This window comes from Phasianus colchicus, chromosome 6 (assembly GCF_987193195.1).
Source record: "Phasianus colchicus chromosome 6, bPhaCol1.hap1.1, whole genome shotgun sequence".
In the NCBI taxonomy this organism is placed as follows: Eukaryota; Metazoa; Chordata; class Aves; order Galliformes; family Phasianidae; genus Phasianus; species Phasianus colchicus.
The window spans coordinates 30,523,665-30,549,721 of NC_143441.1; the positions used below are offsets into that span (position 1 = coordinate 30,523,665).

Consider the following 26,057-nt stretch of genomic DNA (forward strand, 5'->3'; position numbering starts at 1 on the left):
AAAAGGTATTGGAAATCTTCGATGGAAATCTGGCTTCAATACAGCACCATCTTTTAGAGAAAATAGGCATTTTTACTGTAACCAGCAAACAAATTATTGCTGGACCCTTTGGCAGTAGTGTTTGATGATGCAATGCAATCATTTCTCTCATGTGTGATCTACAGGAAGCTTATTTGAAGGATTTAATCTTATAAAAGTGCATTAGAGTAAATTGCTATAATTTATTTGTGGTCTTCTAAATAACTGTGAGAATATAAATATATTTCTAGTCTGAGTCAGACTTAACTGATAATTGGCCATTCTGTTATTTCTAAAGTTGCTTGGGGATTTTTAACAAAACATATTTTCTGCCTCATTATTTTGGTGGTCAATGCCAATTTGTTGAAATAAAACCCTTTAGAACATAAATGTTCCAATAGTTTTTTTATATGGAAAAGTTTATCGGGTTCAGGATGGATCATTTACAAACAAACAGAAAAGTCTTTGCTGAGGCTAGGATTTGTGACGTTTGTAAGGGTATACGCAGACAGGACATAATCTATATCTTACTTGCATATACTAAATATGTAGATCTTAGCTAGTAGTTTTTGCTGAAACTTTCACTGAGCCAAGTGAGAGAGATTGATTCTCATGATTGTAGGATGTAATGTTGTAGCAAAGCTCAATGGGAGACCTCCATAGAAGGAGTTAAATGACATTGAAGCATTGTGATAAACTATCTTCGTTGCCCTAATAGGGAAATTGTGTACAACCTCACAACTGCATTTCTAACCATAGAGCTGACACTATTGTTCAGACTAATCTCTTGGACTATGTCTTTGACTCGAGTAAACTCTAGTTCAATGTCTTCAGGTTAATTTGATTACATGTACTGATTTGGCATGTATTAAAGCTCCCTGAAGTATCAAACAAGGGCAGTGCTTGCACAGATGTTCCCAGCATCTCTGAGTAGATGTTCTCTTGCAACTTTAGCACAGATACAAGATCTTGTTCATGTGACCAATATAGAAATTCAGAGATGATGTAGAAATAGGCTTGTAAAGGTACTAAAAAAATTTATATAATGTAATTTATATAACATAAAATAAACATTTAAAATAGGATGTGAGTGAACGATGCCCTACAAGTGCCTGTTTGTCTCAACTGAGTGTGAATGGAAAGATGGATGCATAGCTTAGATACAGCCATCTCTGTGAGAAGTTGGAGTGTTTCTAATATTCCCCTTTGAAAAAGAAAGAAAAAAACATCCCAAAGGACTTGATTTTACAAGCATCATTCAGAGAAGTGCATTTACTATTCCTGGCTCCATCCCTTATCTACAGGCATTCTTTGGGTCTGTCTGCAGAGAGAAGGGAAGGGGACAGAACGTGCTCTTACAATATTCCTACAAGATCTGCCCAAACTCACTAGCATTATCACGAAAACACACTCACTTTGCTCTCTTTAGTTTCAAATTGCTCAGTAATGTTACTTTCCAGAAAATAACAGCTACAAGAGAAGTATCAATTCTTTTTTGTACAGTATTCTACTTTTCCTCAGAGAGAAATGGATATTTTCCCAACTGCACTTTTTGGGTAAATATAAAGCAACACAGTTCAGCTTTACTTATTTAGTTACTGTGGTCATTTGTATCAGTAGTGATGTCAGGCCAGTTCTGGGAAGTTTTGTTGAATAAGATTGTTCTTCTTCTATATCTGATGGCTGTGGGTAGATCTGAAGTACCACCACAAGAGAAACACTGGCCAGATCCCACTGCCTTTTCTCATGCTGAGATGATCTTCATGTCTATAATGGTGACGCAGAAATTGATGTGTCTGCTTGGGAAGTCAGCTTGAGTCACTGTGCCACAATTCAAAGTATGGATCCGTTCTATTATCTATTAATCATCTTCCACATTCAGCACCTTACAGAAGGAAGAGTTTTGCTTGTGTCTGTACCAGCAGTACCAGCAGTGCTGAAGGCAGAGGTGTTGTACTTCAGAGATAGCATTAAAAATGTAAGCAAAACAAGCAAACAAACAAAAAAATTAAAGGAAGGGATAGAATCTCATGTTTCTGCCACAATTAATTTCTGAGTGGTTTTCCTCCCGCTCAGATAATGGTGCCCGCTGCAGTAGCCAACTTCTAACATTACTTTGCATTTCATTGGTATCATACATTCATAGGCTATTCTGTTTGCCAAGATTTTGCTTGCTATGAAACCAGTGCACTGACTTCCTGTGTCAGTTGTATCTGTCTCCTGTGCTACACAATAATAAGGGATGGATAACGTAAAGTCAGCATTATTTTACAATAAGATTATTTCCCAGGGATTTGGCATGAAAAGGATTTAGGATGAGTACATACTGTGGCTATGATAGAGTAACCAAGATGTTATTTTATTCTGGAAAAAATATATATATTTAAGCTATTTTATTTTCTTGGCTGGGAAAATCCTCCAGTGTATAAAGGATGGATTATAACATGCTTAACATTTCAGGGAGAATGAAGAAATTAGGCTATGAAACAACAGTCCCCATGTAGAGGTCCATTTCAGGCTTGTAATTAAACCCCAAGGAAGATTTTTGAGAACTACTCATTGTGTTTTCACTAATATGGACGTGATCTTCTTAGATATAGCTAGGGTTTAATTAAGGGATCAAGCATTCTAGATTGTGTGCCTTAGTGTTGCCGTTTTTCTCTTCGGATTAAAACATGTATCTCTCCATGCAGTGCTAGTACTGCCATGCACCTGCATGGTGCTTAACTCTCATTTACCTAATATAAACGATGAGCATCTGTCCTGTTATATTTCAGTTTGCTCATCTCCTATGTCTCCAAGACAAAGGTTCTGTGTGGGACTGCAAGACTGCTGCTTCTTTAAAACTTGTAACATTGAGGGTTTTTTTAAAAGGCTTTGAAATTGAACTGATAGCTTCCAAACAGTGCAGTTTGGGTGGACAGATACACTGGTGGAAGATTGATTAAAGCATACCTATGTATTGTATAAACCACTGAAGCAAGGTTTCTGTTATTGTGGTTCACGTTGGCCTGGATGTACAAAAAATATTTATCTGATTTATAATAGTATAACTACATTTATAGACAAATTGATCTTGAGAGCTCAAACAGATGAATTAGAAAGAAATGTTAGTGAGAAAGAGAATAAATTTGTTTAATGGTAAGAAATGAACGTGTTGCGGGTCTTTTTTCAGTTCTCTCTGATCTTATGCTGGAAGAAAATCCTTTCCTTGCTCTGCAACCTTGTGAGTGGGCATTCACAGTGGCCTCCCTGCACTTACTGCCATGGGTTGTGTCTTTGCTTCTTTTACACAGCTGTCTCCTGGGACTGTACGATGTGTGCTGAAGCACTGCTCAGCTGCCTCCATACAGGCATGAAGCTATACATACATATGTATGCATATACATATATGCAGTCTCCACATATGGGTCCTGGTCTTCTCCACTACATGGTGCAGAAAGAAAACAGAGCAGGAGGCAAATTTTCTAGATGATGAAAGAGCTGGATTATCATTTTGTCTGTGAGGCCCTTCGTGATACACATCTCTTTCTTATCTGTCTATAGAGCCAACCAACAACCAAAATTGTTGATCTGGACTGCTGTTTTCTATGCCAGCAGGAATGACTGCACATTAGAAACGAAGTCATTCTCATATACTCCACCCACAGGAAGCAAAGCAGTTTTTAGTCACGATTCACAATTCAGAATCTGCTGCACTGGTTTCACATTGCCTCTCATTTGGTGGCTTGTCCGCAGTTTTTCTGAGCAGTAGACATTTCAGCGCAAGCAGTGGTTGCTGTTCAGCAGGAAAACAGTTAAATGTGGATGAGAGATATTTAGGAAGTACTTGTACTGGTTTTGTTCATGTTGTATTCAAAAGACAGGAGTCTTGCTGACTTCTGCATGCAGTGTGTATTTTTTTCAAGCCATTGAAAAGCGGACCCCCAAAAGTGAGAAGTAATATGTACAAAACAAAACTACAACAATAAATAGAGAAAACAATATTTGATTTCTTTTTTGGGAATCAAGGCTCCCTGGTGGCATTGCCTGGCTGTACACATATGGATCAGCTTGTCATCTGCTGATAACTTCTTTTGTATCCATTTGTCCATTTTTTCCAAACAGGTCATTTCTCAAGGTTCAGTAGGTTTTCTTACAAGTTTTATGAAGATACACGGATGAATGGATGACACAAACTCAATATAGATGCTTTGTATGTGTCTTGATTGTGAAGAAAACTGCCATGTGTGTTCTCAAAAGAATATGCTGAAATGTTTTCTCCAAGGATGGATTAAAATCAGATTTTAAAAGAATTTATTATATTACCTAAAACATAGCAATGCTATGGGAAACTTATTAATTTAATTGAGGAAAAGCAGATTTTTTAATGATAATTTCAATATAATTTGATCTTTGTTTTAGATTTCTTGTTAAAACTCATAACTCTGCATCATGTCCTCTATTTTCCCACTATCTTTCTGAACAGATTTCTTTGTAAATGTACAAAAATTGGACCAGAGAAGTACCACTTCCCATCATCCTTCCCTCCTCAGTCAAAACCTGTAGCTAACACCATGCCCCACTATCACCCCTGTCCTGAAGCAGCTTCTTGCCTTCCTTGGGCAGGGAGAATTGTGGAAATGTTAAGGCTGTTGGAATATGAAGGTGACATATGATTTGCATTCTCTGTCCCAATCCTGCAAATTGCTCTCTTCTTTCCGTGTGGCTGTAAGTAATGAAGGAGATACTGGTCTTGTTTTTGTATGAAAAATGAATTAACACCTCTCTATGTAGCACAAAAAGCTGCAGTTCAGGTTTTTGCAGTATATTGGTGTGTGCTGGGAGAAGGAAGGCTTTCAAAGTTTTATCTTGCTTCAGTTCTCTGTGCACTGAAAGAAAAATTAGGCTTATCTTTATAGTATCAATAGAAAATCACATTAATTTTCACAGTACTACCTCATCACCATTGTAGATTTTCTTTTCAATCTCAAAGCTCTTTGAGGATTTTTTTTACATTGTTTTTTACTGATTTATCATTAAGTCAGGCTTAAATCATAAACTCAACTGAGTTCTTAGTTTTGACCTTGGAAGGTAAAAAGAAACAGCTTACCTTCTCAGGGAGGATTAGAAATCATAACTGTTCTTGATAAACACTGTCACAAACCACAGGCTCTTCTGAATATAAAAGATTATTTCTGTGTCTGACATCAAGTTTTGGCAAGCTGCCAGCATATGAATTTGGCTTCTGAAAACCAATTTCAAGAAAAAAACTAATACATGGATTAATGTAGAGTGATCTTTCTGTATAAGAAAATTGTATAACCAGCAATAGCTTGTGCTGTGATAGCAAACGGTGAACTAAGTGCTGTTTTGGCTCTGGAACCTCTGTTGGTCTTTAATGGAACTTCAGCTTGTGCAGTGTACAGATTGAGTTTGGAGGGAGAAAACAAACTTCTTGCATACCAATTTCCTGGTAGAAAGTCTGTACGTACATTTTGTTAAATTTTGTAAGACCTCAGTAGAACTGACTATTTATCTTTCTCCCAAGTCCTCATCATCAGCTGCGGTTTAAGCAAGGCATGGTGGTTGTGTGAACAGTGTTGTGTACCCCAGCTTGGGAATACTTATTATCAGGGAGAAATCCATCATGAGTAGAAGTGTTTGCCTTTTGTCTGCTTTGCTCACTGTGGGAGACTGGCCTTTTCTTTGTGCTGTTCCTTTTCTCTGTCTGCTCTAAACTGCTTTTCATTGAAATCAATCCCAAACGTTCACTTTGTTTGAATGGCATCACTGCTTCTAAAGTAATGCAAAAATTAAATCAAAAAATCTACTGCTTACAACTTCAAAATTGATAGTAATTTAAAAGGCATTTCATTTCATTTACATTTTATGGGCCAGGTACTTATTGCTACTTAATCAGCAGCATATAATTAATGACTGAGACCTGGAATTAAGTCCTGAAACAGCACTCAGAAACAAATCTACTTCAGAATGATGTGACCATTGCAAACTGAGTTAGTGCTATACGTTCCTCTCAAAGACAGGGACTCTGGCAGTGCAGGAAACCAACCTGTACTGCATCCTTTTGGCCATCAGCCTGAGGAGCTGGTTCGGTATGTGTTACCAGAAGTCCTGGCAGTGTCTGGGACCTCATGTGAGAGCTCCAAGCATCTGTCTTTCTTTCATCAGTTTTCACGATTTATGCACCTGGATTATTTAGTGGGAGTTTGGTGTATTGTTACTTGGTTTCAACCTAATCGTTTTGATTATGTGAAAATAGCTCTTTCTAAGGATTCTCATTTATGTCTGAAAATCCTCTTTTTTCTTTCTCAGTTTGTCAGCCAGAATCAGTGTAGAATACAAAGGTGGGAGAAGCATCTTCACAGAGGTGTAACTCAGTGTTTCCCTATCAGATGTTTGTAGAGGGAAAAAAAGCCAACCTCTGTTGACTGGTGTTTCATGGTGTACATTGCTGTGAACTATCACACACTTAACTTAATGGTGGATCTGTATCTCAAGGACATAGTTCCGAATTTTGCATCTAGATCCTTGTACTGCCTCATTTAGAGATTTCTGGATAGAATGGCAGGTAGGAATAACTGTCAAGGTAGGCAGGAGAAAGGATAGTGCCTCCAGAGTCAGGTTCTCCTTTCTGGCTTAATGATCTGAAGATGAGGACAGAGAAGAAACATGGTGTGAGACAAATAATGGTCTGTCTGTGCTGTGTGACTGCTAGAGGTGTGTGTCTACCAGAAATTGCTATCCACTGAGTAGGTTGCAGACTGAAACTTATTCAGGACTGGAGGCAACCAGTTGCCAGGATCAGTGGTTGTAGACCTATGAAGTATCATAACAGCTGCTGTTAGAGACAAATGTTTGGGTGAATGATGAAAGAGAAGAAGAGACAAAAAGAGAGAAAAGAGAGAGAGAAAGCAGGAAAGGAAGAAAGATGGAAAGAAAGAAGCCCTTTGCTTCAACTTATGTGTATTTTCATCTGTTGTGATGCTTACAGAGCCTGTTCATGATGAAGTGACACATGCTATTTTTCTCAGTCAATTAAAACTCCAATTAAAACATATTCTTCAGCTTTCCAGAGAGCTCAGATTACACCCCTTATTTGTACCAAAGGAATCATGAAAGAGTTTTGTTTCAATTAATAGAGCTTCTTGCATTTAAATCAGTTTCCAGATTTATATCAGAAAAGGGAACAGACATGGTTCAGTGGCCTCTACAGAAACATTGCCAGAAGACAGTTAAAAGCTTGAGCCACTACAGTAGTTGTTTATATGATATTTATATGTACAACTATATATTCAAGTGATAATTTTTTGATGGTTGCATGTTCTGTACATATCCACTGATTAGAAATCCCAATAAAACCCTGCAGTTACTAATAAAAAACACTGAGCATTTGCTTCCTGCCTAAACCTCTTTTCATTCCTTTCCTCTTATTCCAGCTACTGACCATTAGCTAGCTGCCACTTCAACAGGGAGACAAAAGACATCACTGATTAACAAAACATATTCTAACATCTTGATTGTGATTGATGCTTTGTTTGGCTCTCCAGTACCTGGCAGGATGGAATTTAATTCTGTATGGGGAATCAACTGAAGGTTTTCTCAGCTGTATCATAGAAAAGTAGCTTTTGAGAACTCTAGTACACAATACTTCTGGGCTGGAGAAGATATACTAGGCTGGTTCTACTAGATCATCAGTGAATTGAGTTTTTATTAAGCAGTACATTTTATTCTATTTACACATTCAATCAGCAAAGTTATTTCTTTATAAATTTCATATATAAATTCTATATACATTTCTTAATATATTTCATATAAATTTCAATGTACTTCCTGTAGGTATAAATTGGCTGGTCTGTTTGCCTGGGACTTGATAAAATTGAAGGAAAATGGACTATCATCTCTTCTGCAAAAAGTCCCACTGTTCCTTATCAAATGTTACAGTATAGTCATTGTTGTCTGCCTGCAATCTTGTGGGCATTTGCCAATGAGATCACCAAAATTCTCATCTGGAAAGGATCTCATTCTGCAGTGGATCCTTTTAAACATGGAAGTCCGTTGGATGCTCCCTTATGCTACTTACATGGTCAGCAGCACAGCGTCCAGCAGGCAAGCCCACTGCATCTTAGATGACTTCAGTTGTGGAACACCAGGGCCTCATGTCAGCGCATTAGTTAAAGAGCATTTAAAATGGTACTTAAAGCTAAGTTTCCACATGGCTTGACTGTAGTGCACTGTCAAAGAAACAAAAATCTTTATGAGCTTTGTTGAAATGCATTGTAAGCACAGCGTAGAGTAAAAATCTATAGCAAGAGCTCAGTGAACCTAGATGAATTTTGTAGAAAAGTGCTAAGGATTTTGTAGACATGTAGTACTACCGGGTATATTTGCTGTTAAACTGAGATAAATTTCACATCGGTGTTTTACCAACTCACTATGGCAAGCAACTAGCACAATATTCGCTCACAACAAACTAAATCAATATAATGTTGAACAAGACTTTCTAGCCTTATATGTGCTCTGTGCTGTTAGTACACACCTGAGCTATCAATATATTTAAAGAAGCTAGGAATGGCATCTTTTGAAAAGAGTCAAACTGGAAGAAGAGGTAAAGGATAGTGGGAAAGTACTAAGTTTAGTGACTGTGAGGTCTGAAAGAAGAGGTTTTAAGACATAAAGCCACGAAAAATCAAGTTCTGCTACTCACTTATTACTGTGAACTGTTCTCTTACATAGGAATAGTCAAGATGTTTTTGCAAGGCTGAATTACTAGCTTCTTGTGCAAGAGTCATTCTACAAAAAGATTGCTTTTGTAGATCCTTCCATTCCTTCCTTTCGAAGAAGATCACCAATTCACTGTCAGATCCAAGCAACAAAGCTATGCAAACATCCTGCTCCTGAGCTCATTTGTAATTCTGAATACATCTTTACCTTGTAGCTCTGTGAAACACCTGTTGAAATGGGATCAACCTATGAGGCTATGAAAATGGTATTATCTTGCACATACTGATATCAAATGAGTTAAGAAAGAAAACAAAAGAAAAGAAAAGGACATTTTTCTCTCAGTAAAGAAAAAAAACATCCAGATGCTGTTTTGCTTGTGTATGTGCAATGTGTAAGCGATACCATGTGCAGGTCTAGCTCTTATGGCAGGAAACCAATGAGAGTTGGGCCTTTCACTACCTTAGTGATGGTGACTATCTCAGGATGGTGCAGAAGATTCGTCATACAGCTTTAGATAGAAATATTCGTATTGTTTGAGAAAAATACCCTTTATGTGCTTTTTGAGCTAATGCTGTCTGGAAAATATGCTCCATAGGAAGGTCAGGTGCTTCATCTGAATGAATACATGGCATTTAGAGAAAAGCTGCAGATCAACAAATAAAAGCCCAAACTGTGCCCCACCAGCAGGCAAAATCAACACTGGAAGGAGGGCAGAAGTCCCTAGAACACAAGTTTTGCTGAGTCCATAAAAGCTAGGCTCCTGCACCTTGAGATTTTGTCAGCCCTGTGGGAGCACACACACAGTGTGGATTCAGTGAGACAGGGTGTCAAGCAAGGTCAGCCCTGGTGCTGCTGAATAGGCTGTGCTGACTTATTTCCAAAGCTATTAGAAATCTTTTATGAATCTGAGTGCTTATCCAAGTAGGCTTCCTTTTGGTCCCCTGTCTGCTATATGAAGTACTGTCAATGTAATTTATGGAAGAGACTATCTATTATTTTTCCACATGAAGCTCTTGATCATGGATGGATATTTGGATATTTGAAGTTATTAACAGCATTTAGAGGCTAAGGTTTCAGGTCTTTTCACTCACTGCCAGTGAAATAAATGCTAGCATTGGCAACCTATGGTTTAACAGGAAAAATCTTGCTGAGAATTACAGAGTATTTCCAGGTTTTTATTTTGAAAAGCTTTACAAAAATGCTGCTATATTGGAAACATTTCTTTTCCTATTTGATTGTATCATTTGTAGTCAAGATTGTCCCTGCAGCTGAATTTGATAGGAAGATCTGGGAAAACTCTAAGCCTTGCTGTTCAGAAGTATCCAAATCTATAGGCTAAACTGAAGAATAGCCCCATGGCACCTGTGTGGGTCCTGGCTGTGCTCAAAAATGCAAAACTGACTCCCTGTTTTCAGTTGACTCAAAATTTGTAGGCTAATCCTCACTAGTGACTTCAGCTGACATTTTGGATTTGTTTCTGAATTTCTTGCCTAGTGGAGCCAGAAATTCAGTTTAACAGCTCCAACAGAACAAATCCCTGCCCAACACAGGCTTTAGCCAAAGTGTATCAAGACTTTACCAAAAGGAAACGTTGGCATAAGGAAGCGTTCAGAGTTGGTTTTGGCAGCCTTAAAAAACACATTGTGTTGGAAGTGATGATAAATTGGACTTGACTGATTTGCTTGAGAATTGCAATGGCCCCGCGGGCTTTCGGCCTTACCGGTAGAGCAGGTACACACCAGATGTTGTTTTACCCACTGTGTATTAGTTGTGGCTAACTAGCTGGTTCAGAGGCTCCTCTACAACCCACCAAAGCCCTAAGACAAAAGAAAGCTGTGCGTTGTCTGTGTGATTAGAATCTCACATACAGAACTGATGCATGAAAGGAGAGTAAAGCCAGAGAATGAATGTGAAGTAATCAGAGTAATAGCAAGTGAGATGGTGACAATGCCAAGAGGCCAATGAAAATGAAAATCTGCATTACATGTAGCAAGTTCTGAGGAGCCATTTCTGTCAATATTGGAGAATTAGTTCCAAGTTCTGCCATTTTCTTTTTAAAAGTGTGTAGGTTAGCTTCCCAGGGCTGTCCCACAGCTCCACTTAACAATACTGTCAAAGAAGGAAAACCCTGGCAGAAAAGCAGTCCTGCTGCCTTGTGTCTGCCCTGCAGCTTCTGTTGAAGAATGAGAACCTTTGCACTTCACTGGAGCCAGTGCTGAGATTGCCTCGGCACAGTGGGCAGCAAGAGCACAGTGTACACATTCCCTCATTTCTTTTCCTTGCTAATTGACAGAAGAAAAGAGGAACCATAAGGAAAACACTAATCTGTCTGCAAGGCCCTGAAAAGACCCTTTAGGCCCTTTATTCTCACCCATGCATACATGTCTACTGTGAACCTTGCCTGCATTGTTACCATGATTATGACTGAAAATAAGACTTTTCATATATGTTACTCTGGGGTCCTTCTCAGAATTTTAGTTTCTGTGGCTAATAGCTGCCTCTTGGCAAAGTAGCAGTTGATGGTAATTTATCATATGTAAATTTTAGACTTTTGTTACGTGTGCAAAATGCCATGGTGAACAATGTGTGAATTTTGCCCTAATTGAAATGAGTGCTAATATTCAATCTAATCCTGTGCTGTAATTCCTGACAGGGGCAACACAGTAATCAAGCACTACAGCAGTGATATTTGATTATTCTGTAGTAACTAATTGAGATTGGTTTTTTTGTTGGTTTTTTTTTTTTTTTTTTTTTTTGCTGATTTACACATTTCTTTATATCTGCATCATTCATTACAGCTTTGTATCTTTGGCTTCACATCAGTTTTAAAAACAGTGTAAAAGGTAATAACAGCTTCAGTTCACTTCCATTTATTGTAGTTTAGATTTGTAACAAAAAAAATCAGTGCTCCATTAGGTGTAAAATTTTAAGAGCATAGCTAAGGCAAGATTTACCACCAGAGGTAATCACTCTCAAGTAGACTAGCTGTTGTATCTGTGAAAGCTGGCTGAGAGCTCAGACACACACAGCTTTCTTCAGAGACTGTCACAGGATGGCTTGCATGCTCTAAAGCTTCTTTGTCTCTACTAGCTCATTTAGGAGCCCTGTTAGGTACAGCCCTGTGAGATCAATGTAACATCTTCTGACTTCAAATCTTAATTAGGATTTCTATTCATTATTAGCAGAGCTGCTATAAAACGAGATCCAGTCCTGAGGGGGGAAAAAAAAAAGGCTCATTTTTGTCAGAGTAGAAGTGAAACCTACATCCTACATCCAGCTCTAACATAGGCTATTCTGCTGCCAAGTGGGAACAAAATGCTCTAAATGTGTGTCATGTGTATCTGATTTATAGCAATCCACTTGCATGATTTTTCACACTTTAAGTGATTTATATAAAAACAGTGACATAATAAAAAAGTATAATATTTTTCCTTGTTACTTTGCCCATCCTATTCACTTACCTCAAATAATCTATAGCAATGCATAGTTACAAAAAAAAAGGACCAATGGGAGTTTGCCTGGGGAAGGACTGAATGGAAAACTGAGAAAGAATTGGCCATGAGGAAATATCAATGAATTTTTGGTTTTTCTTTCCAATTTATGCTCCAGCTGAAGGAAGATCTTTTACAAAATTTTCAATATATGGAATCAAAAAAGCATTAATCCCAGAAGGAAAAATGTCACATATGTGGTTGCATTCATCTAAATAAATAAAGATTCTGCCAATGTCATGCAGAAAGAAACTGGGAAATGGAAAAAGAAACACCCATAAGTTCAACACTTAGCATCCAGATTTTCTTGCTTCTCTTTAACTCCTTATATGTGCATCCCAAGTGCATCTAGGACTGCCTTGTCATTATGTTCTTATTTCACTGAACTTCCAGAAGTGCTTTAGATACTCCCATTAATACTTTTGAGCTGGAATATGTTATGTTTTACAGCTTCCCAGAGTACATTTAAAATGACACCATCCAGTCTTTGTGAGTAATGCAGACCTTGGGTACCAATTCCATTTAAGTATTTTACTAGTCCCTTCCTGAAATTTTATTTGTTTCCAGTTTATTTTAAGCCTTCTAAAACCTCTTGGCCAACAACTAGAGAGAGATGAGGCATGGCTTCCTAAGTACTAAAAACGTAGTTTCTTGGCTACTGCTTTGTGATGGGAATCACCTCCTTTTGCATTAGCAATTGGAGGATGCAGAAGCATTGCATATGATTAACATTCAAACCATGTTTCTTGTGCTACATTTCTTTCAAAATATAGTTGTCTGTCATTTAGTCAAAGAATAGCTATCTTCCACTTTCTCTTTAGTGTATACAATCACCTTGATCACCAACATGTATATTGTGTTGGCTTTTCAAAACTTGTGATTATCCTAAAGCAAAATTCAGCCAAGGCAGCAGCTGTTTTCTCTTTTTTTTTTTTTCTTTTTTTTTTTTTTTTTTCTGTTTTTGTTCAGTTTATTAGCAAGGATTTGGTTAAAGGCAAGCCTAGAGTTAAATAGCCCATTCTTGTTGACTGAGTTTCAGTAGGAAAATGAAGCTTCAAATATTCTATGTCCCATGTAATACAAGTGAATCAAAGTAGATTTATTTGATCAGTTGATCTGTATTGCCTATTTGCCATAGCTAATAGCTTCTGTTTGTTTACATAGTACTCACTCAGCTCTACAGATGCAGTTTACTCACTCTGCCAGGAAGGATAATAGAGATTAATAGTGATCTTCTTGAGTAACAGTTGGGTAATCATCTAGCAGATGGGCATTTGGTTCCCTGATAGTGAAATTATCTCCAAGACTATTAAAAGGAATGAGAGAAGATCCAACAAATTACATAGGTGACTGCAGTTACCATGTTGCAATGCCTTTTAGTGCCCAACACCTAAAATTGAGAATCTGGAACCTGTATTTTTCAGAAGGTTTTCATATGAAGCTCAGATGCGGCTCAGGGAGCTGTGTAAAGGTAACCAGTACATCTTCAACCTTGCTTTATCATCCTAGATGTTTGACTAGAGGCTGTAAGGAGGCACATTTTGCCAGCTGGCACTGATAATCACCAGCTTTGTGGCATAGGAAACACTGAATAGAGCTCACCATTTCCCTCAGAAATATGTCTGAAGGAAGATGATGGTTCCAGTTAATCTGCTGGCAGACCAATGTTGGCTAATAGTTAGAGCATGTGCATAGGAAATAAGAGGGACTGGCTCAGTTTCCTTCTCACAGCCAAGATCACAACCATGGCATTTCTTTTACCTAAAGGAACTGTTATTGCTGTGCTGCAGTGCTGGTCTGCACAGGACCTGGGATTATAGTAATGTGATTGCAAAGCTGACTCTTGGCTCAAAGCAGTATCCTAAATTATAAAAGCAGAGGTAAAATGTCCAGATTGGAATGAGAAAATAATTTTAATACTTTCCCCCAGACACATTTGGCAAAACAAATGCAAGCTGGAAACTATGAGAAGGCACATGGAAAACAAAGAGGTGATTGGTGATAGCCAACATTGCTTCACTGAGGGCAAATCATGTCTGACAAATTTGGCAGTCTTCTATGATGGGGTTACATCACTGGTGGGTAAGAGAAGAGCAACTGTTGACATCTACTTGGACTTGTGCAAAGTGTTTGATACTGTCGCACACAGCATCCTTCTTTTTAGATTGGAGAGTATTAGATCAGGTAGATGGACCACTTGATAGGTAAAGGATTGGCTGATCGGTTGCATTCAAATAGTTACGGTCAGCTGCTCAGTGTCCATGTGGAGACTGGTGATGAGTGATATCCCCTAGGAGTCAGTATTATTTAACATCTTTTATCAATAACGAGGACAGTGGAACATCAGCAGGTTTGCAGATGACACCAAGCTGTGTGATGCATTCAACACTCCGGAGGGAAGAGATGCCATCCAGAGGCACCTGGATAGGCTTGAGGGGTGGGCTCATGAACTTCATGAAGTTCAGTAAAGCCAAGTGCAGTGACCCGCATCTGGGTTGTGTCAATCCCAAACTTGAATACAGGCTATGTTACGAGTAGATTGAGAGTAACCCTGAGGATGACATGGGAGTTCTGGTGGATGAAAAACTGAGTATGAGCCAACAATGTGCTCTTACAACCCAGAAAGGCAACTGTATCGTGGGCAGCATCAAAAGGAGTACGACCGGCTTTGAGCAACCTGATCTAGGGGAAGGAGTCCCTGGCCTTAGAAAGGAGTTGGAACGAAGTGATCTTTAAAGGTTCTTTTCAAACCAAATCTTTCTGTGATTCTCTGAGACAGACCTGCAACCTCCTCCTTGGATCCAAATTCCCTAAGCACTCAGCAACAGGGGCTGCTGGTTTGCATGTTTCTTACCCACGTGCCTCTCCCTGTGTTTACTGCTCCATCCTTGGCACAGGCAGTGCAGGTCAGTGTCCTCCTGTGCTGAGTAGTAAAGTGTTCTCTGAGAGGATCTCCAAGTCCTAGTGTTAAGAAACCCTGGAGACATTGGGGTTGAAGGCGAGTGTACAGCTATTCACCCTGAGAAAAATGCATGTGGGTGGTAACAAATCTATCTAAAGAATGTGCTGGATGAATGAAGAGTTAGAGAGTGAATTTTCAAAGTTCAAAGGGGTAAGACAAGCACAGAGAATGATATATTTATTGCATCACTCTCTTGTATTTGGTCACAAATCCTACTAGTCTTGTACTGTGTTGTTAAAATCTTCCTCCAAATATATGTGAGCACTGTTGTGAAATATGACATTGTGGAATAATCAGAGCAGAATAATTAAATGAGAGTTTATCTCATTATTTCTTCCAAAAGCCTTTCTTTCTTATTTTTTCTTTGGACTGCAGCAAGTCAATGCTGATCTACTGCCCTCTCTTGAATCTTCACTGTTACACCTTTTTCTGGCCCTCCTTGTTGGCCATGTTAGGCCACTTGTGCAAATGACTGAGTGGATAAGGTTGTCCCATCTTTGGATAACCCAGTGGTAATTGTAATTATAGCCCTTTTCAGTTAGTATTAAAACTGTAATAGTCAGAACAGAGCCAAAAGAGATGACAATACCAATGTTGTACTGTTCCTCAGATGGGCTTCAGGACTAATCCCAAGGTACCCATGGTATTACTGTAATAGCTGAAATGAGAAGAATATCTTAGTACCTAATAAGCTATGCTACATTAACAGAGAAATACAGAACAATATTCTAGTTTTAAAACCAAACTGGGATTTTGTACAGAACTATTATAAGCAACAGATGATGGAGAATTAGAACAATCATAGAAGAATACTGGGCTTTAACTACGTACATATAATTAAATATGACTAAATATGAATGTTTTAAAACTTAAATGTACGAAGCACATTATGTTATCTTAACATCAAGTAAGGACATTGTTGAACTTTACAAAAAAAATGATAAACAGTAGAAGAGCATGAATCAAGATAGAGCCTAAAATCTGCTTGAGAACTTCAGCAAATGAAACAAAATCTGCACTATTAAATCCCCATAATAATCATTCTTATATTAGCTCCAGTGATCCAAATAGCTATGGGTACATTGTCTATAATTGCTTATGTTCATTGCAATATGCATGATCTCAGGAAAACCTCGTACATACCTTGAAATATCTGCATTGAAGAACCATCAAATATCTGGATTGAAGAACCATCTGAAGTGCCTATGCACCAATCATTTTGAAAGACTAAAGTGACTGAGACAGTAGCACAAGTCAGATGGCAAAAAGCAGCCAAATGAGGCAAAGGAAGGACTCCTTCTGCAGGTACTGTCACCAAAGCCTGTGTGTGATTGAATCATGACATTAGTATATGCTACGGACCAAGCTCCTTTCTGTGTTAATGGTAGCACAGATCCAGATCCAGGTATGCCTTATTTCTGGCTGCTTGGGGCTTTCCAGCCTCCTTTTCAGCAAGGACACTGTCCATAGTAGAAGTGCAAGTAGTGTTTTTAGCACAACAGTCCCAAACTTGAACGTGCCACTTTGCACATCCCAGTTTACCTGTTGTATCACCCCTGCACCAGGATTGCTGGCAATTGGACAGAGCTGTGGTGATGCAGGTCCAAACCTCTGTTCAGAGGCTGACAATCCATCTTCGGGGCTCCCCTTTCTGAGAATCTTTCTGCCTCCACATTATTCCTGATCTGTCCCTTGATGAATGCTTTTTTACCCGCACATGTCTTTTCACTTCAAGATGCTCGTTGTCCTTGATCCAGTAACCCATGTATGTAGTGCTGTAGGTCATTCTTGAGGTGAAAGAAAAGCTACTTCTCAGTCAGGGACTTTATAGTAGCATTGTTAAAGTCTGTTAAAATTGTTGGCTCTGGGAAAGACTCCGGTGAAAGAGGAAAAAAAAAACAGGTACTGGACTAGAAGTAGTATGTCAGCCATTCCTGTGGTTAGAGCTGGCTAGAAGAAGAAAGAATAGAAATATCAAAATTATATAAGATTTAGTATGCAGAATAATTCTTACTCATTTACTCATATGAAGTATCATACGGCACAGACATCACAGTTAACAGAAAAAAATAATGTCTTCAATATTTTACAGATGGTTTTTTTAGCTGGAAGATATGGGAGCAAGAGGTATTTTAAGTAGCTTCTTCAGTACATAGTAACAAACATTCACAAAATCTCACTTGACTAAAATTTACCTGCAGTTGCAGCTTTAATCCAACATAATGCTGTAAACACTTTTTGCACTAAGTGCCGGAAATGAGATGCATTGCAGGTAACTACAGTTGCTATTGATTTTGACTGCTCTTTCTAGATCACAATATTGCATTCATCCCTCTGCCATTTGTGGCAAGTAGTGTGTTACAAGACTGTCAACAGCTTGTAGGGCAAAGTTATTTTGCCTATTTTTTAGCACATCCCTGTAGATGCAGCAGAAGAGGCTAGCAGGAGGAATGCAGAAGACAACTGGCTTTACATCACACTACAGAACACTTCACAGTACTGTGCATAATTGTATAGATACATTTATGTATATATATATCTGCTCATTGGGCAGCTGATCAAGACCCATTATTTATATGCTCATATATTTTTTGGCAGTTTTGAACCAATATACACTGCGGGGAATAGTATACAGAAGATGGAAACAATTCCAGACATTTTCCTCAGATCTAGCTGACCAATTTTTACTTCAATTGAGTTATCTGTCATTGCTGATCAAATACAAATATGTGGCTGACAGCTTAATTATGTATTATTTCTGTGTCATTTGCCTGTCCCATTACCTCTGGCACGCCAGAATGCTTCTGGAAAGGCTCTGACGTTAATAAGGCTACTTCTTAACAGAGGCAGATTTTCTGAGTCCTCTTTTTCATCATTCCATGTTTTATGTAACTTCAGTGGCACATGAAACACTCCCATTATATGCAGGTGCATTAGATTGCAGTAGAAGTGCCACACCTTTCTTACATTTTGAGATTATTTCTTCTTTAGATGAGGACAATTACAACTGATTTTTTTCCTCTCTATAATGGGTGGCATTCCACACCTCTTCAAGTTGAGAAGAGCTGCTACAGTGCTGTGGCAGAAACAAGAGTTGCACAAAGGATAGTTTTGCTCACTACGCATACTGTAAACTAAGCCTCAAAGTCTATGTGCCCTTCTCCCATTAAATTCTTGGGGTTTGGGTGTGTCTGGTGCTCAGGTAGTGTGCTCACTCCATTTTCTAGATGCCTCAGAAATGAAGGTGTGGTCAAAGGCTGGATGAGTGATGACTTGAAAGAGACAAAGAAAAGCAGAAGGCTTCTGGTCCAGTTCCCTTCAAGCCTGTGGAGTCATGGCAGTGCTGTGCTTCTCTAGCACTTTGTGCAGCTGCAGTGGTCATTCTCAATGGTGGAGAGTCACTGCCATGTGTCTGTCTGCAGTTGCACAGACTAGGCAAGCTAGCTGCATTTTGGATTGTGAAATCCCACAGTCTTGCCCCTTTGCCAGGAGGTCTAACTTAAAGTATTTCTAATTTGTCTCTTTTCCTGCCACACTGAGTTCTGTGGTAACCTACCTAGTGGTTACCCATCTGCTGGCTTTCTCTCACTCAATAAATATACTTTTTGAGTGGCCTACCTGTGCACCAGATCATTCTTTTTTGGGGGTAATTTTTAAAAATATGCAGGTTCTTCATAGGTCTGCAGACATTTGGAGATTAGAAGCAGCAGAATCCGGACAACCAAAGTCAGCTCTGTAGGCAGAGGCAGTTTGATGTATATACGCTGCTGGTCATGTAGTAACATGGAGCAGTAATTCATGCCCGCTGACCTTAGCATCTGTAGGGGAGGCTGAAATAAAAGCATACCTGTCTCCAGTGAATTCAAACATCAGCACACATAAAGCTGGAGGCACACACATGTGCAGAATGCACTTGAAGTCTAAAAAGATGCCCATGCACAAAGATAGGAATTTATTGTAACAAAATCTAATCCTGGTTTTGTTTTTGCTGTTTAATTCCCAGAAGGATCAGCTACAACGTGTTTCTGCAGGAAGACTTCACAATGAAAAAAACTACCCACACTTGCTTCTTACTGATTATCCTTCTTACTGTAAGTATAAGACAAATGAATGACACCTGTCAGATTCAAACTTGTGGTGATGTTCAGAAAAATAAGGAGTACTGAGTTATATTTGTTATACAGCACAGGTGAAGTAATGAGTTCCCTTACTCATAAACTTTGAAATAAGCTTAATAAAGTTTCTGAATAAGATATCTTATAAAAGTTTGAACTTGAAACCACCATTCCCCAGTGAGACAAAACTGCAAGTCTGAAGATGGTAATGCCTGTGGTTTTTTGACTGGATTTGGAAATTTACTAGTTGAAAACTTCCTAAACATTGTGTGAGACTTTGACTGAAGTGATTGTGAATTTTCACTGTTTATGTTGGTTCTGATCTTAGGAAAGCAACAGAAATGGCAAATATCACTATAAAGACTAGTTGTTGAGTTCAAACACTACTTCCAACTGTTTAATCTCAATATTTCTGTTACTCCAATGTATTCAACAGCAGCATGGCTGGGTAACTATTGTTCTAACTATGTAGCAAATTAATTTCTACTTGACTAAATACCTCTCATGTAAGTTGAATGGTTCCTTTGAGATTTACTTGTGGAACCTCAAATGATTTGATGATTAAAATGAAATACATTGCAGATACTGAGAAATGTGGACACTACCCAAATCCTCAGTAACACAGCAGTCATATGTCTGAATGATGCTGTTGGGAATGAGTATCTCTCTGCCTTGGTGTCATCTGACTAATTTGTATGCCTGATGCTACTTTATTCCTCAAAGATATTTTTGTCTCTGTATTCCTGATGAAACCTTTGATTCTTATTACTCTTTATTGTATCTTGTTGGTTAGCTCCTCAGATCCTTCTGCTTCTCAGCTTTCCTTCCATTCATGTGGAATGAATATGGAATGTTGCTGTGTGTCTCCCCATCAGCTCTCACCCTTTCTGGTTATAAATTGTAGAAATGGGGCTATAGGACGCTCTGGGGAATGGCAGAGACCTCTCTCTCTGTTTTGTTAGTTTCAGCCTAGCATAACTTGCCCACTGTGCTGTTTGCCACTTAAATTAACGTGGAGAAAAAGTAGGGTAGGGAAGCCAGGAATAGTAAGAGAATGGTGGAAAAAAACAATGAAATGAGATCATGAAGAATGGAGAAGAATAGCAAAGAATGCCTTACTTGGGTAAAATAATGAATTCATATTTCAGGATCAGGAACTTCAAACAAAGATGAGCTGGAGAGCAAGAGAATGAACAGAGGAGAGTTGACATTTTTCTGCTAGCTTGGTTTCAAAAATAATTAATCCAGAATTAGTTAATGATTTGAATGATTATCCCTGTGCTTGGCAAAAATCTGCCTTGACATGTATCAGAGTATACTGGTTTTTGTGGTATTATGTGTCTGTTACACACAGCCCTGTGAGTGGTGCACGTAGTAGTGTGCTGGCTGGAACATCATGCATGTTTAGAGATCTCTCAAAGCCAAAGGACCCATCAGAGACCAGATATCTTCTGTGCTTGAATAATCCCGACTGACCTGCATAACATAACAGGAGCCTTGGCAAAGAACAGCAAGTCTTCCTGTAAGAAATCAAAGCCAAGTGAAGGAACAGTTCCAGATTATTTTTCTTCCACAATCAAATGACAGGACTGTAAATATTCTGTTAACTAAAATTGTCAACAGCCCTTACTGAGTGTTTGAAGTGTTCTGCCTTACAGCATATATTTGGAGGACAGTCTTGAAAGATTTGGCTGATCATCTCTCTAAATTAGATCTCTCACCTATGGTATCACATGTGCAGCGTTGATTCCGCCCTCCTTACGGCAGTAGCCCAGGGCTAGGACTTACTGAAGAAGCTCTGCAGTAAAATCTGCATCCCCTTCCTTTTGGATATCTTTACACTAGAGGTCTCTAACTTCTGGCCTGTGTGTAACTTAAGCACAAATTTACTTACATTTTCACTGCTCCAATCTCAGTATTCCATCCTTTTCCACTGTAGTGGCCATACTGTGATCTTGTTAGACACCTCTTAGATCAATTTATCCTTCAGTAAGGGAGAAACCACAGTTGTAAAAGGGGACTGTGAACAAGCTCCATTTTCTTGATAGTACTTGCCAGAACACTGCTGTTAAATCAAATACGAAAAATATTTGGCTAGGGTCATCTTTCCAAAAATTTTTCCACCTGAAGTTGGTGGACAAATACAATTTTTTACATTTTATTCATGGTCTGTCATAAGGAAAGTGTGTGCTTCTTTCTCTTCCAGAAAGGCCATTCCCACTCTGCAGGATTTTCTAATTGCTCCTGGGTTCCCAGAGCCAGTCCCATAACCCTCCTTGCATGCTTGGTCCTAGACTCCAATTACAAGTACTCCATAGGTCCTCCTCCCCACAGTCTCCAGCCTTTAGACCTGTCCCAAGTGGTTTTGGTACCTTCTGATAGAAACTGTCTCTCTTAACTATGTCATTTCTACATAGACTAGCCAGCACTCTACTCCTTTGTGTATAGATCCATGGTAATTGTTCTTTGCCAAACACAAACTGTTTAAAGCACCTGTTGCTCCAAGACTCAATGATTAGAAGTGAAGCTCATTTCTTACTGTCTCTCTGACTCCTCCCCTTGGATGCAGAATAATAGCCATTCTTCCACCATCACAGATATTCCTTTGCAATTTGGAGGGAATTCCTTTAGAAATTCTAATGTTCTTCTCAGGGAATGTTTCTTACTTCACTTTATTCCTGATACTGTCTATTTTTCAGTAATTACTGAGAGAATGTAACTGAGATTTGTTTCAAGTTCCTCAGTCCCCACGTGCTGGCAGAGTTAGACCATCTCCTACATGCACATTTCTCTTCACAAGAAGGGTGAGCACTGGAACAGTGTGTCCAGGAAAATCAGACTGCTGAAAATGAGAGAGAGGAGGAAAAAATCTTGGGTCTTTTTCCTATGTGCCTGATCAATTTTGCAGGACATTGAGATAAGAGAATTGTATTTTCTACCTCATTTTGTCAAGTAAAACTTCTCCTTTTGTGCCTGCAGATGGTAATTTGCTCTTGCCCTGTAAATGAGGATGGATGGAGTAGTTTTTCCTCATATATTGCAATTTTGTTGTCCTGAGCCAACCACAGAGTGCTCAGTAAGGACAAAACAAATGCTGCAGCTTCAGACCACACCATTATTCAATTAAATCCCTTTGACCAAGGCTATGTTTTAAAACAATTTCATTTTGAGTAAAAAAACCAAATTGTACAGTTTATTAAGTCCAGACCTGTCAAATTGTTACCAAACTTCAGTCACTGAGCTATACACAGTCTGGTCTGTGTCAGATCCTGAAAGGCTTGTGAATAATTTCAGTTCATAAAACATGGAAAATAAATCGTGAAAACCTGAGTGTGATTTTAGGTAAGTACAAAAACTGGCATATTTTGGAACACAACTGTGGTAGGTTTGAGTCTCCAGAAGCCACTTAGAAATATGTTTATCACTATGAGGAAGATATGGCTCATGGTGCAGGCATCTCACCCTCGCCACAGTGAGGTGCCACAGCCTGCTGTTCCCCACAGCTACAGGTGTGATACACTGCACTAGGGGGCCATAGCCTGCTCCTGCTCTGCATAAGGCTTTTCCTGCTTAAGCAGTGGTTCCTCCAACATCTGGTGTAGAGCAGATACTGGCTTTCAGGAGGCCAGGTGAGGTGCTGACAAGGCGGTGGGAAGGACGTATTTTCACAAGAGACCTCAAGGATCATGAACCTCCAACCCCTTTGCCATATGCAGGGCCACCAACCTCCCCATTTAATGCTAGACCAGGCTGCCCAGGGCCCCATCCAATCTGGCCTTGAACACTTCCAGGGACGGGGCATCCACAACCTCTCTGGGCAGCCTGTACCTCACCACTTTCTCTGTAAAGAATTTCCCCCTGACATCCAACCTAAATCTCCCCTCCCTCAACTTAAAACCATTTCCCCTCGTCCTGCAGTTGTCTACCCTTTCAAAGAGTTGATTCCCCTCCTGTTTGTAGGTTCCCCTTTGGTTTTGAAATGCTGCAGTGAGGTCACCCCGCAGCCTTCTTTTCTCCAGGCTGAACAAGCCCAGCTCCCTCAGCCTGTCTTCATAGGGGAGGTGCTCCAGTCCCCTGATCATCTTCGTGGCCCTCCTCTCCAAAAGCTCCCTGTCTTTTTTGTACTGGGGGCTCCACACTTGGATGCAGATGGGGCCTCACAAGAGCAGAGTAGAGGGGAACAATCACCTCCCTGTCCCTGCTGGCCTCCCCTCTTTTGATGGAGCCCAGGATACCATTTGCCTTCCAAGCCGCAAGGGCACACTGCTGGCTCATGTTAAGTTTTTCATCCATCAAGACCCCCAGGTCCTTCTCCACAGGGCTGCTCTCAAGGACCGCTCCTTCCAGTCTGTATGGGTGCCTGGGATTCCCCCCAACCCAAGTGCAAAACTCTGCACTTTGCCATGCTGAACTTATCAGGTTCACCCGGGCCCAGCTGTGATTTGCTTCAAGCTGTAAGGACTTGCAAATTCCAGAGCTCTTCTCACGTAATGAATATTTGGGAAGGTACACTGCTGACAATAAAGACTCACCGTAGATTATTTTGAGCATTTCAGGCACTGCCTGCAACTTTTCAGGAAGGAGAGGGATTGCATTCACCAAAGGTTTCAGGGTGAGCCAGACATTGTTGTCTCCATTTTTGCTTTTTAACAAAATTAGATTGTTGCTATGCAGCTGATTGCCCTAAAGAGGTCTCCTGCAAGATGATTAATTAGAGCTGCTGATTCAAAATCCCTGAAGCATTCTGCAGCTTTCCTCTATGCTCACAGTTTGCATCAGGTTGTCCTGAGAGTAAAGCCTCCTCATGTGAGCAAGTACTGACTGCAGCAATGGAAAAGAACTGTAAGAGAGGGTCACAAGTTGCTTTCCATTAAAAGTGCTTTGTCTTCATCTACTGTGGGTGATAATCCTTTGCTCGTCTACATAGCCTCCCAAATCTTATATGGGATATAACTATGAGATGTTTTCATACTGCTTCAACAGCAATTGAATACAAGAAATTTTTAACATTCAGTGGTTCAGTAAAACATGTCATGTTGAGGTATTTCCCCCAAGAAGTTGTTGTCTGCTGTTTCTAAGTACCTTTGTAATGAATAAGAAATCATTGTTATGTTTACTGAGTACCTTCTGTTAATGACCTTCCCAAGGCATCACAGTGGTTTTCTTCTCTGTTCTGACACTGGTAGCTGTGAAAAGTCTCTCAAACACAATCAAGATACAACAGGGGTTCTGCAATGAGGCTGAGTCATGCTGAGCTCTTGCTTGAAGATGTGGTGTATCAAAGAACAAGAGTTAAGTCACCCACTAAGTGGTGACTAAACTGAGCAGTTTTAAAAGAAATGCATCAAGTGTATTTTTGAGCTATCAAAATCAATAATAAGCAGTTGTAGCATCCAGATTCTGAAATACATTTTGACTGAGCTCAACAGTAAATTTGCAAAATTGCTGTATTTAATGGAAGGGGGAAAATCAAAAGGAAAGAAAGCTGCAAATACTTTATTTTCAAATGTCATGTTTAGTCTAGCTCCTTGATGGTGGAAGAAAAATATTTGGGAATGCCTGTTCATCACATCCAATATTTTGTGGAAAAAAGGTGAATTTTATACTTGCTTTATATGGATTTTGTCTTTCAGAAATAGGCACAATCTTACAGAGGTTAATAGCAGGTGTCTGTCTTACAGAAACTGGTGCACTATTTACTAATCTTTATATAGTTTAATAACGAATCCAAGTTGTTTCTCTAGATTACTTTGTCTATTCTAGGTTTAAAGTGAACTTCAGCATTTCCAGCAGCCTCTTCTTTTTCTTTGTTATGATAATTCATTTTTTTATAACAGTCATTTGTCACGTGGTGGCTTGGTGGTCGTATGTATGACGTCATTTACTTGGACTTTTAGGAGTGACATCATATGTACGGCTGCTAAACTGCTGCATGGGACATCACTTAAGCATTTTTCTTCTGAAGAAATCATAAACAATCATTTTCAGGCTGTCAACACATCCTGCTTATTAAGTTGTGAAACACTGATTTCTCTTTAATAAAGAATATTTGTAAATGGATGAGCCATTCCTTTATTGTATCAACATCATTTATGCTTCCATCTGAAGAACTGATGGATAGATAGGAAGGGTTTTTAACTTGCAGTAATGGACTCCAAACATTCAACATTTATTCCATACCATAGGCACTATTCAGGTGAAGCTTTCCCCACAGGTAGCCATGCCCAGGCATAACAGCATAGCGACCCACAGATTTCTTTCTGCTCATTTGCCTTTTCCTCATCCTAAAGGTAAGGAGCGCAGAAAGAATAAATTAATAATAATATCCAACATCAGAACTGTGGTAAGATCTTTGTATGATTGATCCCCAGTATGTGACTGGATCACCATCCCATTGAACTGAGTGGGAATTCTGCCCATGGCTTTGGGGTGAGCAGGCTCTAGGCTCCACATACCAGAATGTTGGTGGATGCACAATTCTTTTGTGTGTGGTAGTAAACAGAGGTTTAATTGCTCACCCTCTTTCAAGCCATCAGATTTATTTGTTGTTAGTCAGCTGAAATGATCATTTGTTTCAAGGCAGAATAAAATATTGTTCAAAATTCCATGGCTGGCTTTTCAAATCCGGGCAAAAAGAAATGAGTAATCAAATGGAAGAGTATATTTTAGGCACATCCCAGATGAACAATACCAGTAACACACCTACGCATAACCCTGTAATTTGATTTCATACTCAAGCTTTTACAA

General features: G+C 39.3%; 1 protein-coding gene across 1 annotated transcript in view; it reads left to right on the forward strand.

The window, feature by feature from the left end:
- The window catches only part of CALCR (calcitonin receptor), a 131,248-nt gene that overhangs the window by 51,453 nt on the left and 53,738 nt on the right, over window positions 1-26,057 (forward strand). Inside the window, exon 2 of the mRNA XM_031614398.2 lies at window positions 19,199-19,286. Coding sequence (XP_031470258.2) covers window positions 19,239-19,286 — 48 coding nt within the window. The 5' untranslated portion in view covers window positions 19,199-19,238. The remainder of the gene's footprint in view (window positions 1-19,198; window positions 19,287-26,057) is intronic.